A 19,993-nucleotide genomic window follows, 5' to 3' on the forward strand; every position below is an offset into this window, starting at 1 on the left:
AACTTAGGTATTCCAGGCAGCTGACTGCGGTGACCAAATTTTGGTTTAAGCAGTCTACCAACTGATCTTTCAAGAGTAGATCGTCCAAGTAGGCTAGTATCGTTATACCTTAAGCCCTTAATCTGGCTAAAGGAGGAGCCAGGACCTCTGCAAACACTTGAGGTGTAGTAGCTAGACCGAAGGGCAGAGCTACAAACTGAAAATGAAGATTTTCTACCTCGAAGTGTAAAAATTTCTGGTGAGTGGGGAAAAATCGGCACATGGAGATCCTTGATGTCGATTGACGCCAGAAGTTCTCCACCTTGTAGGATGGAGACTACTGATCGGATTGACTCCATGCGAAAAGAGCGGATATTCAAAAAAAACAAAAAAAAACAAAAAAAACGGTTTAGATCTTTGAGATCTAAAATGGGTCTGACATCCCCGTTTGGTTTTGGTACCATGAAAAAGTTTGAATAAAACCCTACTCCTCATTCTTCCAAGGGGACCACTGATATCCCTCTTTGAGACAAGAGATGATCCAAAGCTAGAAAGACTTTTTTATTGGATCTCTGGGAATGTTTGATCTAAGAAAATGAGGAGATGGGAATTCTCAGAACTCTGATTTGTAACCTAGAGATACTGAGGAAGCCACCCATCCTGTCTTAACATTGTTCCTGCCAGACCCCTGAAAAACTGCAGAAGTCTTCCCCCCACTCGAGCGAGCGGGGGTGTCGGGGTTTCCTTAGCCCTTCCTTCTCTGGGCTAGCTGCTCAGCTGTCGGCCAGTTGCCAGCTCTCATCTCTCTCCACAGTTACCCAGCTGTTCCTGATCCTGCTCATCTGACCTGCCTATTTAAAGATGTCCAGCTCACTTCATCTCTGCCTTTGCCTTGGTCACATCACAACAAACCATCTCCTGTGTTCCTGTTTAAAGACTGGCTTGCTGACATCTCTTCTGGCTCTTTAGCCTGCTTGCTGTTCATTCCTCTACTTGGATCCCTGACTTCTGGCCTGGCTAATTACCTGATTTGGTTACTGAACTCTGGCCTGGCTGACTACTCGATCCGGTTACTGGACTCTGGCTATGCTTGGACTACGCTTACCTTTTTATTTTTTAAATAAACAAGTGTGATTTAATTGTACTTCTGTCTTGGTCTGATTCATGGTTTCTGACAGGGGGCATCCCTTCTTGCACAGGTTTTTAGTATTTTGTTTTGTGGGTTTCCTCCCCCAGGGCCTCTTTTGACCCTGGGACTGACCCTGAGGTTTACCTCTTGAACTTGGATGGTGGAGGCTGCCGTGACTGCCTGGAGGCTGATGCTCCTGGCACTGGAGAAGAAGCTCGTCTAAATGAAAAACGCTTACACCACTACTTAACCAGTAAAAGGGAACTTTTGCCATTAGAAATGCTTTGGATGTATTTATCCAGATCATCTCCAAAATAACTGTTCATCATGAAATGGGAAACTGGCCAAGAGCTTTTGCATGGTGCTTTGGCTGACCAATTTTTCAACCATAAGATTCTACACACATGTAACAGCTCTAGCATAAGCCGTGAGGCCTGGAGAATAGAATCTTTCATAGAGTCTACTGTAAAACACAAATCTTGGGCCTGCTGATCAGCATTAACCTTGAGTACCTCTATAAACTGGTCCTTCAAGGACTGAGATACCTCAATCACTGCCAGCATAGGCTGAACCACTGAACCTGCGTGCGAAATATCGTTTTTAAAAAGGAATTCCAACTTCTTATTTGTTGGATCCTTCAGCATTTGAGCATTGTCTACTGGACAAGTCAGGTTTTTGTTCACATTGGATATAGCAGAGTCAATTTCTGGAATTTCATATTAAACTCTTCCTCCATAGGATAAAGTGTTGAAAAGTTTTTAAGTGTTGAAAACTGTTTATCTGGGTGCTGCACTCAGAATACATAAGCTTTTATTTTAGCTATGAATGGATAGGAAAAGCATGAACAGTTTGGGGAGGCTTTAGCGAACCCAAACCAGAAGTGGGCTCAGCGACTGATTCCGCTACTGGCAGCAAATGTGGAGCGGACCAATTTAGTGAGAGACTATCAACAATCTGTCTTACGAACCTGATCCTTCCGTATTAGGTTCTTCGGAAGAGGAGTCAGCAGCCTCTTCCTGGACCCCAAGAGAAATTAGTCATCTCTCGCCCCTTGTTCCTCAGGGTCCTGAGCATTGGACGGGGACCTGTTACGCTTAGTCCCACTCTGGGATAAAGCGTACATTTTTTTTTTCCACAAGCTTAAAATAGTTGAAGAAAAAAACCTCCTTAGTAATATATACAGGGGCTGCAGTGTTGAGGGCAGCTGCAGCACTGGTCATTCCTGATGGCTCACTCTGACCAGCCATATCACTCAGGGGAGGATGCCATCTTTTTTGAGATGGTTCTAGGATTCTGTGCGACTGTAGAAGACTTTCTAGAGCCCTTTTTTGAGGAGTTTTTACCCTCTTTCAACCATAGCCCAACGCACAAAGCAGAGGTACTACCAGAAGGAATGTATCCACTGCTTGAGCAATAGTCCAGCCCTGTCACTGCTATCAGTGCTCAGCCTGATGCAGTAGCATATGTGTCAAAAGGAATGCCTGTGTCACCAAACCTCTTTCATGCCACCTTTGCTCTTGTGTCCTTCCACAGCTTGCAGTAACAATGGCGCCTTTAAAACACTCTTTCCCGTGCTGGGCGTTGGAGGATGCCAACGCTGTGCTAAGCCCCGCCCCCCCATCGCCTACGGTCCCTCTTTCCTTCTGAAAAAGTCTTTCCCATGTGAGCACGGGCTTCTGATCCTATGGGATCAGCAATGAGGGGAAAGAAAATGGCAAAGGGGAGGTGGAAGCCGCCGTGCAAGACAGCATGCCTTTTTTTTTTTTTTTTTTTTTTTTTTTAGCAGCCACTTCTTCCACGTAAAGAGGGGGAGGAAAAAAAAACAGCACAGGGGGGCGGGAGGAACCCCCCAGGCTTACCGGAGGTCTGCCGCTGGCTTGAGGAAAGGAAACTGATTTTCCTGGACACATTGTGGGCTCTCAGAGAAGCATGAGACGGTAAGTGCTCTATACAGCCAGTGGTGACACATAGGCATGACAACATTCACTAAATTTAAAGGAGACATTCATAAGAAAATTTCAAAAATTTCTTAGAAAACTCCACTTTCCTTTTCTGCCGCAGGGTTTTTTGTAAACCAAACAGACCCAATCTTCACCCTTCACGGTGGGTTCCGTTAAACCTTCAGGCGCTGGGGATCCTCGGGGAAACCCACAATCCTGCACCTGTCATAGCACCACTGCCAGTAAAACTTTATGGCCTTACTACCAAAAAGTACTGGATCCCGGGGTTCAGCTCTCTAAAAGAAGAGTTTACAGGCAAGACCTAGTTTTTTCGGACACGAGGCCCAGGTACCATTCAATTTGGCCTAAAAAAAACACTTTGACTGGATCAGGCTGCATGGCTAGCCCCAGCAAGGATTGCTCCAATGGAGCTCAGCACAACACACCTTAAAGTGGAGGGCCACCCTGAAAAAAAAAAAAAAAAAAAAAAAAAGAAAAAATATATATTTTTTTAACTTACCAGAAATGCCTGTTTCTAGGCCCATCATCCTAATCCGCCTCTTCCTCCTCCGCGTAGATCTGTCTTCTCTCCTCCGTGCTGCGTCTTCTGGGTCGCGCTGTGTTCTGGGACACTGTTCTGGGAACTGTGTGTCCCAGAACACAGCGCACCCCATTCACAAAACGTTGCGCGACTCGCGCATGTGCAGTAGGAAACGGGCAGTGAAGCTGCAAGGCTCCACTGCCTGTTTCCCTTAGCCAAAATGGCGGCGCCGGGACCCGAGGGACGGGTCAGCCTCGGGCGGCCGACATCGCGGGCGCCCTGGACAGGTAGGTGTGCTTATTAAGTCAGCATCTACAGTGTTTGCAGCTGATGAATTTTAATTAATTTATTTTTTTAAACCGTCCCTCCTCTTTAAGTCGTGACTTAAAGTGGTTGTAAACCCTTACAAACCACTTTGACCTACAGGTAAGCCTAGATTAAGGCTTACCTGTAGGTCCAAGAAATATCTATTAAACCTATACGGTTTAGGAGATATTTGCCCGAAGACAGGCACCGCTGTCTACGGTGCATGCGCCGTAGACAGCGGCGCGCAGGCGCACTGAGCGCGGCATTTCCAACAATGGAGCTGCCGCGCGTGTCGGCTCCCGTGCACATGCGCGGGAGTGACGTCATCGCGGCTCCGCCGAATGACAGCGGCGGAGCTGCGAGACCCCACCGAAAAGATGGATGTGCCGGACTACAGGGGACAGCGGTGACATCGCTGGCTCCTGTGTCAGGTAAGTGACACATAATGGGCTACTATGCGATGCATAGTAGTCCATTATGCTTTGCCTTTGCAGGGAATGAAAGAGGAAGTAAACCCATCAGGGTTTACTTCCTCTAACACCTTAGACACTGGCGAAAAAACTGAGGTACTCCCAGTAGTGGGAGGGGTTTTATAGGGGGTGCACTTTTTGTGTTAGGGTGTGCCAGTGTCCATCACCTGAAGGTGGCCTATAACCCACATAGTACTTATTATGGCTCTGTGTCCCATGATGTATGATAAGAAATCTCCTCTGATCACAAAAAGCATAAAAATTCAAAAAAGGCGCAATGGCATGAAAAGGACTCAAACCCGACACATTTCATCTACAAAGACTTCAACTGGGGTGGGAGTCCACATCCATGCACCGTGCGATAATATGGTAAACTCAATGGTAATTTTCCAAACCTGTATACAGCATATTGACAGGTGGCCATATTCAATATGGTGTCCGGCGTGTGTTCCAAGCCTCAATGTGGCCACTAACGATGATAGGTTCTAGACCACAGAGAGGCCCAAATAGAGGCAAGCCTCAATGTGACCACCAACAATCATAGGTGCTGAACCACAACAAGGCTTGGATAGAGCCGAGCTCCAAGCGTCACTAAAAATTTCACAGCGTATATGGCATGTGCTCCAAGCCTCAATGTAGCCACCAGTGATGGTAGGAGCTAGACCACAGTGAGGACCATGCCTCATTGTGGTTCAGCGACTTCTTTAGTCCTTCACTCCTGGATTTCCGTGTATCATATATGAATGGATTAACATTTTAAATCACCAAGGGTAATGTACAACTAATATGTTTCACTATTTGCATAGTGCACTTTATTATAGATATACTATCAAATAATGGTGTTGGAGTTTTTGTATATGTTAAATCACATTTTATTTTTTATACCACGGTATGTTGATACTTAAGATTAGATTTTTAGCGCAACACTGTTATCACTCTATTCATTCACGCAATTTTTGTGAAGAATGTAGTGCTGGCTGCTCTTATTTATGTGTATATCGCAGCATTTTATATCAAATTCCTTATATTTGTATTTCTGCCTGTGCTGCTGTTGGTAAGCTGAGGAAATCTGTCATCATGACAGCAAGTGAAAAGAAACAGTCCCAGATAGAACTTGCATCAGGTTTCAACTCATCTCCACTCCTTCCAGCACGCATGGACGGACGGACTTTACACTTGAACATTCCTCCTTCTAACACTTTAACAGCTTAAGCAAAGTGGTCCATACATGAATCAGATTTTGGGCAGTTCCTAATAAACCAGTCAAAATTATAGCAGTTGGTAACCCTGTTGGTATCCCCCCAATCTTCCTTTGGTCATAAAATCGAACTGGGGGGGGGGGTATTCTGACAGCTGCAGGTGCCGACTGTCAGAATGCAATAGTCTGCAGGAGTGATTTGTCCATCCACATGGTTTAACATGATTGATGAATCAAGTGATTTTTCTTGTTCAGCCACTCTTACAGTGTATGGCCAGCTCAAGTCTTCAAGCCCTCCTTGAGACAACCAATTCCTACAGGCAGCTTTTAACACCTACCCTCATCTACCAACCCCTTACCTAACCCCTAACATGAGACTAATAACAACCTAACACCTAAATTAAGCTCCAACACTAACCTCTCTTAACCTTTGCGAGCCTTGTCCTAAGCCGAGACACTACATTCCTGAAAAGCCAAAACACCAAAAACATGCAGCGTCAAAACCCTAGACAAAGAATACCCCAGTGGAGCACTGTAACCACAATACTTAGGCTACGCGTACAATCATAATTCAAGTTGCTTGACACAAATACCAGCCCTTCTTCGACATTCCACTAAAGAGTGCGAAAGGCATTAGATGTCATAAGTCAAGCCAGTACATATTAGACAAACAAGTAAGGAGCATGCCATAGGTTTACTAGTTTTTCATCAAAAATGACAAGAGAAAAATGTCATCTACAATGCTTAGTGTATGAATGAAACATGCTTCTTAGCAGTTCAACGGTGTATAATTAATGCCATGGTAAGAATGTTTTTATGGTGTGTTTTGGTGAGTTTTTATTGCCATCAAGTTCACGATGTAGGTGGGCCGCCTTTTAATCCCTCCGCAGACAAAAGCCCTAAATAAACACAGATCCCTTCCTGGGAAAAAAGTCCACTTCGGTTAAATGGCAAGGAAATGAGTAAATCATTAGTAATCTTTAAAGCCAAAGCTATAAACTCAAGTTACCTTAAAGTTAAAATGAAAGTGCCTTGCGAAATTCTCCAAAGTTCTGAAGCAGATAGAAATCTCAAGCTCTCAGCTCCAGACTAGGCGCCAGCTGATAAACAAACAGCTTCAAGTCAAGACCGAGAGAAATCCCAGCTTTTCAATTTAATGGTTCTGGTGAAGACTATTTATTGCCTTTCCTATGTTCCCTCACTTAGCGGTAGAAGAAGAAATGTAAACTCATCATTATCTCTTTGGGTCCCATAAGGGGCAACGATTACCTCCATTTGATTAAAGGAGGACATCCAAAAAAAAAAAAAAATACATATATAAATAATTTATCGCTGTAATTAGCTTAATTAGAAGAGATAAAAATGCTCCTGAAATAAAACACACTTGCATTCATTTAATACAATAAAAATCTAAGTGCAAAGTGCAGCAATGCAAACCAATCAAAAACCATTTGCCTGAATCTGAAAAAAATAAAATACAGAGACATCTCATTGGTTGCTACAGCTCATGATGCATATCAAATTTGCTTTAAATGTATTGACCAAATATATCAAATAGCCCTAAAGCTGAAGCCCAGGCAAACCGCTAAAAATACACAGATGAGATAAGATCTGTTTTACTCAAGGATTAGTATTATACTCCATTCATTCCTGACATTTACACAGCAATGCCAGACATGATACAGTCAACCTGGAGCCCTGACATTTTCTCTGTTGTAATTAAGTGAAATAATCTTTTCCCTCCCCCATACTTTGACTGGATAGTTAAGCAGCAGACTAATGAGCTCATCTGTCACTCTGCTCTCCCCTCCTATCAGCACATTCTTGGTTAGTACATGAGCACTTCAGCTCTCCAGAAGGAGACCTGCTGCACCTCCCTCTCCAACATGGAGGAAAAAAAAAAATAAAAAAAAAATAAAAAACACACTTTTTTGTGTAGAGAGGTCTTCTATCTAGACCTCTTGGTCTATGGAGGCCATATTTGGGAGCTATAACTGAATAACATGTATAATATTTGTTCCATGCTGCATTCACACTTTTTTCAATGAATTGTTGTTTTGTAATGTTAGCACTTATCCATATGCACCTATGACCCTTTTTTGCAGCTGCATACATACAAGTTATTCATAATTTATATTCCTGCCAAGAACGGATCTCCAGAGGTCTGAAGGGATCAGGTCTCAAGACAGAGGCGATAATCCAAAATATTCTTCACCTGGCATAAAGCATGCCAAAGGCAACATTAATACTGAAGTGCAAGCATCTTGGGGCCTTTAGAAGTATCTGTCCTTGTGCCTTCATGACTCAGAAAGCATAGAACTTAAGATTCTTTCGCACCAAGCCCCTTCCTGCCATCATTCAACCTTCAAATGCCAGAGTATTGGATAGTGGCACAGGCATTGGCAGTTGACAGCTAATGCCTAATTAGGGAAATTACCTGATAACTCCTTTTCCAGGACAGCCATCTGAGATATAGGCTTCGCCTCCTGCAGGAAACACAAACACACAAGCTTAAAGAGGCCTACCCTAGGCTGCCCCATCAATTATCCAAAAGATTCCTAGCTGACCAATACCCCCGTGCTTGACATATGTTATTTAATATCTTGCATTAGGGTGGGGGTCCACTGTCCTGGAGGATTCTTGAAAAAGGAGATCAAGCAATAACTAGCTTTCCCCAAATCATCCTCCAGGACAGTCACATGAGATCCCCAAAAGAGTCATACCTAGGGTGGGACTACCGCCTACAGAACCTTACATCCAAAGGACAGATCTTAAGTGAAGACCAGATCGATCCTATAGTGCCTCACAAATGTGAATTCACTAGATCAGGTGGCTGCTCGGCAGATTTGATCGATTGAGGCCCCAGCACTTTCTGCCCAGGAAGTGACCACTGCCCGAATATAGTGCGCCTTTAGGTTTGATGGATCCGTCGGGTTTTTGCAGATGTAGGCTTCTTTGATGGCAAATCTGATCCATCTGTTTATAGAGCTCTTAGATGCCGGTTTAACTTTGAGGGCCTTCAAATGAGATGAAAAGGTTTGGCGCTTTCCTGAACGCCTTTGTGGTCTCTAGGTACTGTAGAATGCATCTAGAGTTGAAAAAACCTGTTTGCCTTTGTTAATTGGGTTTTGACAAAAAGGATGGTAGGATTATCACGTGTTTAGTTGATGCAACCTTTGGCAGAAAGAGTGAATCTGTTTTGAGAAGTATCTTGTCAGGAAAAACTGAGGAAGGACTCATTGACGGAAAGGGTCTGAAGTTCGCTTATGCACCTGACTGATGTGATTGCTACCAGAGAAATCTGCTTTCAGGGTGAGGAATTTTGGGGTTAATGTCCATGAGGGGCACAAAGGGTTGCTGGGTTAGTACTCCGAGTACTAGAGAGAGATCCCACGGGGCCCACCTTGATATGGCCTTAAAGAACCATGCTGCTGTGTGCACTTTGAGTGTGCTCATCGCTGGGCCAAATTCTGCCTCTTCTAGGAGGAAGTCTAACACTGTACTTATGTTGTGTAGAGTCCAGTTTTTGTAACTCACCTTTGAAGTATACTTCTTCCACACCTTGCCATAGATTTTCCTGGTCACCGGCTTCCTACTTTCTCTAGTGTCTCTACTACTTTGGGGGAGAGGTCTTTGTTTAGCAGAGTGATCCGTTCACAATCCAGGCTGTCAATTTTAGACTGAGGTTTTGGATGTTATGCCCCTGACTGTAGTAGGAGGCAAGCCCTGTTCAGTAAATTCCAAGGCTTTTCCTCCGACATCTTTTTTAGGGTTGTCAACCATGATCGTTTGGGCCAAAACGTGCGAGCAGAATTATCCTTGCTTTTTCCATTCAAATCCTCGCAATTACTCTGGGGAGAATTTGTACAGCAAGAAAAGCGTACCCCAGGTTGAATTTCCATGGGGATCCGAGGGCATCTATTCATAGAGCGTTTGTCTACCTTTTTAGAGAGAAGTGGTTTGTCACCTTCCTGTTTTTTTGGAGGTAGCGAAAAGGTTGATCTTTGGTAGGCCCCATTTCATCACCAGAATCGAGGGAAGAGGGTTGGACTTTAGTAAAACAAACTGGGGAATGTCGGTTCCCCTCCAGTGCCGGTGTTCAAAGGACACAGGAAACACAAGAACTGATGGGCCAACCTAAGGTAGGCCTCTTTAAAACTTGTGTGTGCTTGTGTTTCCTGCAGGAGGTGGAGCCTATCATGTGACCATCCTGGAGGATAACTTGGGAAAATATTATTAAAAAAAAAATTATTATATATATATATATATATATATATATATATATATATATATATATATATATATATATATATATATCTCACGCAAGAGTACACCACCCCCCCACACACATTTTTGTAAATATATTAGATCTTCATGTGACAACACTGAAGAAATTACACTTTGCTACAGTGTACAATAGTGAGTGTACAGCTTGTATAACAGCGTAAATTTGCTGTCCCCCTAAAAAAATAAAAACAAAAATAAAACCATTATTGTCTAAACTGCTGGCAACAAAAGTGAGTACATCCCTAAGTGAAGATGTCCAAATTGGGCCCAATTAGCCATTTTCCCTCCCAGGTGTCATTAGTGATACAATGTCTCATGTGTGAACGGGGGAGCAGGTGTGTTAAACTTGGTGTTATCGCTCTCACTCTCTCATACTGGTCACTGGAAGTTCAACATGGCACCTCATGGCAAAGAACTCTGAGGATCTAAAAAAAAAAAAAAAAAGAATCGTTACTCTACATAAAGATGACCTAGGCTATAAGAAGATTGCCAAGACCCTGAAACTTAGCTGCAGCACGGTGAGCAAGACCGTACAGTGGTTTAACAGGACAGGTTCAACTCAGAACAGGCCTCATCATGGTCGACCAAAGAAGTTGAGTGCACGTGCTCAGCGTCATATCCAGAGGTTGTCCTTGGAAAATAAAAGTACGAATGGTGCCAGCATTGCTGCAGAGGTTGAAGGGGTGTGGGTGGGGGTTGGGGTCAGCCTGTCAGTGCTCAGACCATAAGCCGCACGCTGCATCAAATTGGTCTGCCTGGCTGTCATCTCAGAAGGAAGCCTCTTCTAAAGATGATGCACAAGAAAGCCCACAAACAGTTTTCTGAAGACAAGCAGACTAAGGACATGGATTACTAGAACCATGTCCTGTGGTCTGATGAGACCAAGATAATATGATTTTTATAACAGCTTATCTGTAAAATCCTTTTCTACTATGTGGGTATATAGGCACCTTCAGGTGATGGACACTGGTATACTCAATACAGAAAGTTCACACCCTATATAACCCCTCCTCCTACCAGGAGTACCTCAGTTTCTGTAGCAAAGCAATATATCTAAACCCCAGAAAGAGGGGAGGGACCTATGTGTCCCGTGATGTAATCCAAGAAAAGATTTTACAGGCAAGTGGTTATAAAAATCCTATTTTCTTTATTGTACATCACTGAACACAGAGCACCATAGTAATTACTATGTGGGATGTCCCATAGCAATGCTGTTTGGAGGGGAGCGACACACAACCCGTAGTGCACCCCCAGACTTGAGGACCTATACTGCTGCCTGCAGCACACTGCACCTAAAAAAGGTAATATCCTCATGCCTTCTCACATCCACCTGATAAAAGCTAATGAATTTATGTACTGAAGACCAAGTTGCGGCCTTGCAGATCTGAGCCATAAAGGCCTGGTGATGCACTGCCCAAGAAGCACTAACTGCTCTGGTAGAGTGCTCTGACTTGAAAAGGTGGAATCTTACCCCTCAAGTCATATGCCTTAATTATAACTTGCCGAATTAACTTAGCGACAATGGATTTCAGCGCTGCCTGTCCTTTGCTAGGACCTTCTGCCAGCACAAATTAGACATCAGTCTTCCGGATCTGAGCAGCTGTCATTAAATAGACTTTGACCGCTCTCACCACATCAAGAAAATGTAGTGAATTCTCTTCCCTAGGACATGGTTTTGGAAAAAACGATGGCAGGACAATATTTTGGTTCAGGTGAAAATCTGAGACCACTCGTGGCAGAAAACTTGGACGAGGACGCAACACGACCCTGTCCTCATGAATAATCAAATATGTTTTTTTACAAGAAAGAGCAGCCAATTCCGAAACCCTCCTTGCTAAGGGTATAGCAACCAAGAACATTAACTTCCTTGTCAGAAGGACTAAGGGAATATGCTGCATCAGTTCAAATGGCTGCTTTTTGTAACACTAGCAAAACTAAGTTCAAATCCCAGGGGTTCAAAGGAGGTCTGACAAGCGGATTAAGCTGCATCACCCCTTGCATAAAAACCCAGACCAAAGAATGCAAAGCAAGCAGTCTTTGAAAGAAGACCGATAAAGCTGAGACTTGCCCCTTGATGGTTCTTAAGGCCAGCTTCATCTCTACCCCAATTGTAGAAAGGCAAGAATTCTGCCCATATTATACTTCCGAGAGTGCCAGCCCCTGGACTCACACCAGGAAACATAAGCCCTCCAGACTCTGTAATATATAGTTCTGGAAGCTGGCTTCCTTGCATTAATGAAGGTAGAGATAACTGACCTGGAAAGTCCACGTTTCTTCAGAATGTGGGTTTCAATAGCCAAACCATTAGAGTTCGTAAGGTAGGATGGAATATCAGCCCCTGTGAGAGTAGGTCTGGCCATAGTGGAAGGGACCATGGATCCCCCCACCACCATCTTTACAATTTCTGCATACCAGGACCCTCTGAGCCATGCTGGGGCTACAAGAATTACCAGCTCTCTTTCCAGCTTGATGCTGCAAAGAAGCTGTGGCAGCAACTGAATAGGGGGGGGGGGGGGGGGAATAGATGGGAATGCATAAATCATTGAGAATTGATCCCACAGGGGTCACCAACGCATCTGTTCCACATGCGAGTGGATCTTGTCCTGGACACAAAGTTGTGAGCAACTTCTTGATTAATCTGGGACACCAGAAGATCTACGTCTGGAGCCCCCCAGATTTGGCAATTGTCAGGCAGTCTGCCTGACAATTTTCTAGGTGTGTTTGCAGCTCTACCAGCTCCGGTGGGCGGGGCCCAGCCGGTGGGCGGGACTCAGCAGTTATCAAACACCAGCCAACTATTGGGCTGCTTAAGAAAAGGGGCGGGGCCACAAACGTAGCAGCCCGCCCAGATCCCATTGGCTTGTTTTTTGATAGATTGCTGGGTCTCGCCCACCCCGGCCGGGTCCCACCCACCCCAACATCAGGCTGAAATCTGACAGATCCTCCTCTCTCCGTTGCTTGTCAGTTTCACCTACTTAGCGCGGCGCCGCTGAGTGTGGAGGAAGGAGGAGGACGGCAGTCAGTGTTAATGCTCTGCATGTTCTGGGGCATCAATAGTGAGTGGGCTGGTGGCAGCTTAGGCGCCAGGTTGCGATTTCTGGTCGCATTGGCGACCTGGGGTTTGTCGAGCCCTCCTTTAATGGCATATATGGCAAAACATAATGCTCTTGGTAGTTTGGCCAAATCCCAGGCTTGCTGTACAGGAACCTCTTTAAGGGCCTGTCTAAACTGGTCCTTTAAGGATTAACAGATGCCCATTACAGCAACCGCACCTGTTAAAGAAGAGGATTTTAACAGGAAACCAAACTTTTATCTGTTGGATGATAAGAATTTGTGCATTGTCTAAATGGACAAGTTAGACTTTTATTCACACTGGAAATCGCAGCATCAACTGCTGGTACATTACATCTTTTGGCGAATTTCTCCTCCATGAGATAGAGAACTGAGAATTTCTTTGGAAGGAGAAAATGCTTATCCGGGTGATCCCATTCAGCATAAATAAGCTGTTCTAATAATGCATGGACAGGAAGCACATGCAAAGGCTGTGAAGGTTGTAAGGAACCCTAAAGAAGAAACTGAACTTTCAGCTGACCGTTAGGGGTAGCTTAAAAGTGGAACGATCTATCTCTGTAAGAGAGATTGCCCCAGCAATTTCTCAGACTGCGAGCCTGAAAAAGGTTCATCCGTTTTTTCCTCTGCAGAGTAATTGGTTTGTCTTTCTTCCTGATCGCAAGAGGGAATGGAGGATGTGATTAAAGCCGCCAATCTTCCCTCTAGGCCCAGCAGGGCGGAAGAAAAGGCATCTTCAGTCACGTATACAAGGGCTGAGATGTGAGAAGCAGCTACATCAGCAATTGAATCCAATGACTCACCCTGGCTTGCCATATCTGGTATTTCAGGAGAGGATGACAGTGTGGAGGCATGACTGGAGTTCCCAGCGCCTGGGGATGAAATCTTTGGTACCTTTTTTGTGGTGTCTTTTTTGGGAGCCATAGTCCCAAGAACAAAAGCAAAGGCACAAAGTAAATGCACTACTTGCTGAGCAAATGTCTAGCAATACAATGCCGCTAATGAAGATCAGCTTGGTGATGAGTAAAATGTATTTCCTGTACTGGAAATGCCTGTATGCATTGCCTTAAATGCCCCCAGCGCTCCTGCGCCCTGTGTGACTAGACATCCTTATTCTCCAGCTCCTAGCTGAGAAGGGTCCGTTTATCTCTGCTTGGCGTCCCCAGCGCCTGCATTGTGTGCTCCTCGTAGATGCTATGTCCCGCACACATCGCTGCACCGAAGCCACGCCCCCTCTGCTCATTAATCCGCCCCCCGTTTAAACTACCAGCCGTCGGCAGACCCAGTGAGAGGGGAGGAAAAAAAGGCAGGCTGGGGAGGCGGGATCAAACTGCTGGGCTTCTGAGGGGAACATGAAAAAAAACAGCATAGGGAAGCCGCCACACCATTATCGTCGTACCTCCCAGCCCCTTAGTTCCCCCGGGGGGGCGGGGGGGAAAGAACATGATGTTGGCAAACTTTTGTTCTGAATAAACAATCCCTGAATAAAGAATACTTGCTGCTGCCCGAGACCACACACACAGCTGTAAGCTGGGACACAGAGCTGAACTGAGAATCAATGTACCATGGTATGTGCATTTACTCCCTCTAGTGGAGACTTTAAGGCATGACAACATTTTACTCATGAAAAAAAAAAAAGCCATAGCTGGACTTTACAGTTCCTATGCTTCTTTCCTTACCTCATCCTCGCCGCAAGATACTACTGTGACAGATCCAAACTTCACCCATCAAGATCGGGTCCCTTTTTTAAATCAGGGTTCCACTCCCTTGGACCTGTATTAGCAGGAAAAACTTTAGGTAATGTAAGCATGACCAAAAAGCCCTGGGTCCTGGGGTCCAGCCCTGCAAAGAGAGGAGTTACAGGCAAAACCTCGTTCTTTGTATACGAGGCCCGGGTACCATCCACTTTGGCCTCAGTGGCACTTTGGATGGATCTGGTCTGTGGAGGCTGTTTAAATCCAGCAAGATTCCTCCAACGGAGCTCTTCAGAGCACATATTCACTCGTAACCAACACCTTAGACACTGGTGAAAAAAAACCGAGGTACTCCTGGCAGGAGGAGGGGTTATATAGGGTGTGAACTTCCTTTATTGGGTATAGCAGTGTCCATCACCAGAAGGTGCCTATATATCCACATAGTAATTACTATGGTGCTCTGTGTCCCGTGATTTATTATAAAGAAAAATGTATTTGGTTCAGATAGTGTCAAGCTTGTGTGGTGGCAACCAGGTTATGAGTACAAAGACAAGTGTGTCTTGCCTACAGTCAAGCATGGTGGTGGGAGTATCAGTCTGGGGCTGCATGAGTGCTGCCGGCACTGGGGAGCTACAGTTTGAGGAAACCATGAATGTCAACATGTACTAACATACTGAAGCAGAGCATGATCCCCTCTTTTGGGAGACTGGGCCACAGGGCAGCATTTCAACATAACGACCCCAAACACACCTCCAAGACAACCACTGCCTTGCTAAAAAAGATGAGGATAAAAGGTGATGGACTGGCCAAGCATTTCTCCAGACCTAAACCCTATTGAGCATCTGTGGGGCCATCCTCAAAACAGAAGGTGGAGGAGCGCAGGTCTCTAACATCTACCAGCTCTGTGATGTTGTCATGGAGGAGTGGAAGAGGACTCCAGTGGGAACCTGTGAAGCTTTGGTGAACTCCATGCCCAAGGGGGTTAAGGCAGTACTGGAAAATAAGCGGGGCCACAAAAAAATTGACACTTTAGGCCCAATTTGGACATTCACTTATGGGTGCTCTCACTTTATTTGCCAGCAGTTTAGATATTAATGGTTGTGTGCTGTATTATTTTGAGGGGACAGTAAATTTACACTGTTCTACAAGCTGTACACTCAACTACTTTGCTACAATGTAAAGTGTAATTTCTTCAGTGTTGTCCCATGAAAATATATAATAAAATATTTACAAAAATGTGAGGGGTGCACTCACTTTTGTGAGATACTGTATAATATATCCATCTCCCACAATCATTGTTAGTCCGTGCCATTTTAATCATGCGCCCCCACTCCCCTTCAATCAGCTAAAACTTCTTCCTGCTATGTTAAGAATATTCAGCAGATTCAAAATAAAGGAAGATAAGCTTGTGTTATCTGTAATTGGTTCACAATGATCACAAGGTATAGAACCACTCTGACTCTGTACATAGTGACTGATCTGAGCTGTCCAATTGGCAGTCCGAGCGTGTTGTCTGAAGTAACATTTATAAAACAGCACTTCAGAAGTACACATCCATGTCCTCCATTTTTTTACAACATGGTGTTACAGAGATAGTTAAATATTTTCTATAGCAGTTGCCCAGGGTCTCCTAATGGAATTCTGATGCACTCCTCCATTTATCAAGTAGTAGCTGCAGTATTTATTTCCATGCCTGTTAATGGTTCTGTAAATTTGTCAGCACTGAATTATGATCAATATACAGTACATAACCATGACCCTTCAAGCTTTCATTGGGACCAAAGATGCAACACAAAGTAGACTTCATTATAAAGTTCATATGGTGCAGACTTACCTCCGGAGACGGGTGCATCCATGAAAACAGCTCCCATTTTTTCCACTGCCTTTGCAAGTTCTTTAGACACTGCTGGGTCAATGGTACTTGAGTCAATCAACAAAGAGCCTTTCTTCACTTTTCTGTGTAAAAAAAATAAAAAACAAATCATCTTTAACAGTCTAGCTTACCAGAAGTACAAGCATTAGTAAATTTGCATTGCTGTGCTCTGTATTTATGTTATCAGTGTTTTCATAAAGACTGATAGGAAACTGCAATGAGCATTGCTATTATTCAGGTGTTCAGCAAATTTAAAGATAAAATGTTCACATACATTTATGTAATGCCAACCAAGTCAGATTGGGCTGATAAGCCACTGGTGACCGCTGCTATATGGTAACAATGGCACTATTTTTAATCAAAAATCTATGCTTCTTCTACAGCAGGTTCTAAAGTCTGTTGGATAAAACATGACTGAGGCTCAACCTTTGATGCAGAGTCCTAATTCTCAACGTAACATTTTCTGGGACTTTAGTTTAGTTAAGATATATCTAAACTCAACAACTTAAAAAAAGAGAAGTATGGCCAAAGCTTTTTTAGCCCTAGTTTTCCTATGGATTACAGGAGTGCTGTTCTTTCTGCACTGCTGTGACCCGTTCTCAGCCGATAGTGGGATAAAGTGCGCTGTCAGCTGCCATCAGCCAGTCCAGGCTCCGGATCGATCCTGACTTTACAGTCGGGATCCCCCCAGATGTCGGGATCCACCCAGATGTCTGGACCGCCAGCTTGCTCTGCCTTTTAGCGCTGGAGGGGCAGAGCAGAGAACCAGTGACTGGCAATCATCGCTCTCTGCTCAGAGCAGAGAACTGAGAAAACATCAGTGTTTGCTCAGCTCTAAGCTCAGTGCAGAGGCGGCGGGGGACAGATGCAGCATAGGATTGATTCTGCATCCACCTCAGTATAAAGTTGTTTTTTTATTTTATTTTTTATTATTATACCCCATACTTCTCTTTTAAAATCGATGTGGTGGCGCTTTTTTTTTTATTTTATTTTTAACGCTACATTCACCTCATCATCTGGCCAGTAACACTTCCATTCCAAAAGTGACAACGCTCAGCCTAGGACAGAAAGCATGTTAGCATTACAGAAAACCTCCCTCCTTCCTCATTGCCATACCTTGCTATGACTGCTTAACATAACACGTCAGGGTGCATAGGGCAGCACTAAAATTTCTAGTACCCATCCTCCCACCCACTTCCTGTAAGCTCAGGGCATCAAGGGCCTGGCCCCTGCCCTGCAGAAGAACGCTGAAAAATGCACAATTCTCCCTAAAACCAATAGAATGGAAAAAACATCTCTGTCATTGCCAAAAATAAATTCAGTTTTCCCATTTCTGGCTCTGACCCACTGGTTCCTATGACATATTATGAAACAAACACCCAGATCTAAGTGAGCAGCTGGCATTTGCATAATTAGTCAGACTTATTTGAATAGCTCAGCTAACATTGAAGCAGTGTCAATATTTTTCACATACAAATGAGTTAGTCAAATCAGCCGCGTAAAAACCTACTTCAAAATTCCATTTGGACCTGTGTAAGCATCAATGGCATTCAAACTTGATGGCAACATAGTGATTATTCGGTCAGCCTTTTCAGCAACATCAGATGGCGATTCTACAATCTATGGGGGAGTAATGAAAGTCTTTAATTAACAAAATTTGGAGTAGAATGATGCATGGTCATATGGATAAATAAAACATGCCTTTTAATGCTCACACTATAAACAAAACATACACACATTGATAACCATGTACGGGATAGAAAATTGCACTGCCTTGTGAATAAAATGTACACTTCCACAATCATTCAGGTAAAGGGAGGAAACAGTTTCCAGTATGTAGAAAATGCAGTTACCAGAACAGATAAATACACAGTTTAAATAGATATATGGAATCCATTTTAAAAGGATTTCTATTTTTATCCAGCCAGTCATTTTTACAGCTCTGCCAGACTGTAGAACAAGACTAGGGACCCAAGATACAAAAATAAGATGGCACTACCCTGTTTAAAGCGGTTGAATAGTCAACTGTATAATAAGGCTTACCTGTAGGTAAAAAGAAATCTCCTAAACCTGACTTAAAGCGGTTTGGTACCTAAAAATTAAACTTCATATTATTAAAATCACAAGATAGAATACTTACCTAAATGAACCCTGAAAAAAAAAAATATTCTTTACTTACCTTTTATTTCAGATGTTTCTGCTGACTTCCTGGTTGTCCTCCCGTGGGAGTAGGCGTGGTTATCGTCCTCGCAATGGTCCCTGGGAAATTTCCCAGGAATCCATGGGGGGACAATGAAATTGCGAAATCTCGTGAGATTTCGTTAGGATGCCGGTCACGTGACGAGGGTGTGTCCGAATTTGCCATTTTTAAAGTGGGCAGGCAGCTGTATCTGCCATTACCACCATTGCACACTGAGCATGTGCGAGATGGAGCGGAGCATGCTGGGAGCCGAGCGTCATCGATATACAGGAAGTAAATGCCTGTGGGCTTCAGACGCCCACACTTAAAATGGAAAATGCCAGAGCACTTTTTTAAAAGTCATCCCGAGGAAAAGAATCGTCGCGCCGGGGGTCAAAAAAACGCCGGACGTGGATGCTAAGCGAAGGTAGCAGTTGTCCACCTGTAACACAGGTAAGAAAAAAAAAAAAAAAAAAAAGAGCGGAATCCCGCTTTAAGCAGCTCATATGCACAGGGGATTTCCAGCTGAAAGGGCGGCAGATGCCAGCCTTTGCCAGAAAGAAACTCTCCCACGCACGGAAGTGACATCGCAGAGCCAGACACTCACAGCGCTGGAGCTGCAATACCCGGAAGACACACCGAGGCAATGTCAGCTCCCTCGGCGTGGACTATACTAGCTCAATATGCCGTTTTGCCCTACAGGTGTAGGGTGTTATAAAAAATAAAAATTTGGGGGTATACAACCGCTAAAAGAATAAACAATACTTAAAAACTGACTACCGTGTTTCCCCGATAGTAAGACACCCCCGATTGTAAGACGTATCAGGAGTTTCAGAGGGGTCGGCTAATATAAGCTGTACCCCGAAAGTAAGACATATGTCTTACTTTCGGGGAAACACGGGGGTATTGCCGCCTCCAGTGGCGTACTAAGAGTGGGGCGGGGGGTGCGGGCTACACCGGGTGCCACACCCTGGGGGGTGCCAGGCCAGCGCCCTCCCCCTCCGACTGAAGAGACAGCGCCGTTCTGATCAGTCTCGGGCAGTGGCTGTCACTCACAGCCGAGCAGAGTGAAGCCGCCTCCCCCTCTTGTATGGCTACACAGTGCTGTCCATGAAGGAGAAGGAGGGGGAGGCGGCTTCAGTGAAGCCGCCTCCCCCCCTCCTCCTCCTCCATACACAGCACTGTGTAGCCATACAAGAGGAGGGGGAGGTGGCTTCACTCTGCTCGGCTGTGAGTGACAGCCGCTGCCCGAGACTGATCAGAACGGCGCGACGCAACCACAGAGAAGGGGATTATTGCGCCAGGTCCCGGATCACTGCCGACAGGTG

At 44.5% G+C, this 19,993-nt stretch overlaps 1 protein-coding gene across 1 annotated transcript in view; it reads right to left on the reverse strand.

Moving 5' to 3' along the window:
- The window catches only part of HIBADH (3-hydroxyisobutyrate dehydrogenase), a 213,622-nt gene that overhangs the window by 168,826 nt on the left and 24,803 nt on the right, over positions 1-19,993 (reverse strand). The window contains exons 3-4 of the mRNA XM_077491347.1: positions 17,997-18,106; positions 16,448-16,569 (exon numbers count right to left, since the gene is read on the reverse strand). Coding sequence (XP_077347473.1) covers positions 16,448-16,569; positions 17,997-18,106 — 232 coding nt within the window. The remainder of the gene's footprint in view (positions 1-16,447; positions 16,570-17,996; positions 18,107-19,993) is intronic.

This window comes from Lithobates pipiens, unplaced genomic scaffold (assembly GCF_037356315.1).
Source record: "Lithobates pipiens isolate NorthernLeopardFrog02 unplaced genomic scaffold, aLitPip1_a1.2 Scaffold_19, whole genome shotgun sequence".
In the NCBI taxonomy this organism is placed as follows: Eukaryota; Metazoa; Chordata; class Amphibia; order Anura; family Ranidae; genus Lithobates; species Lithobates pipiens.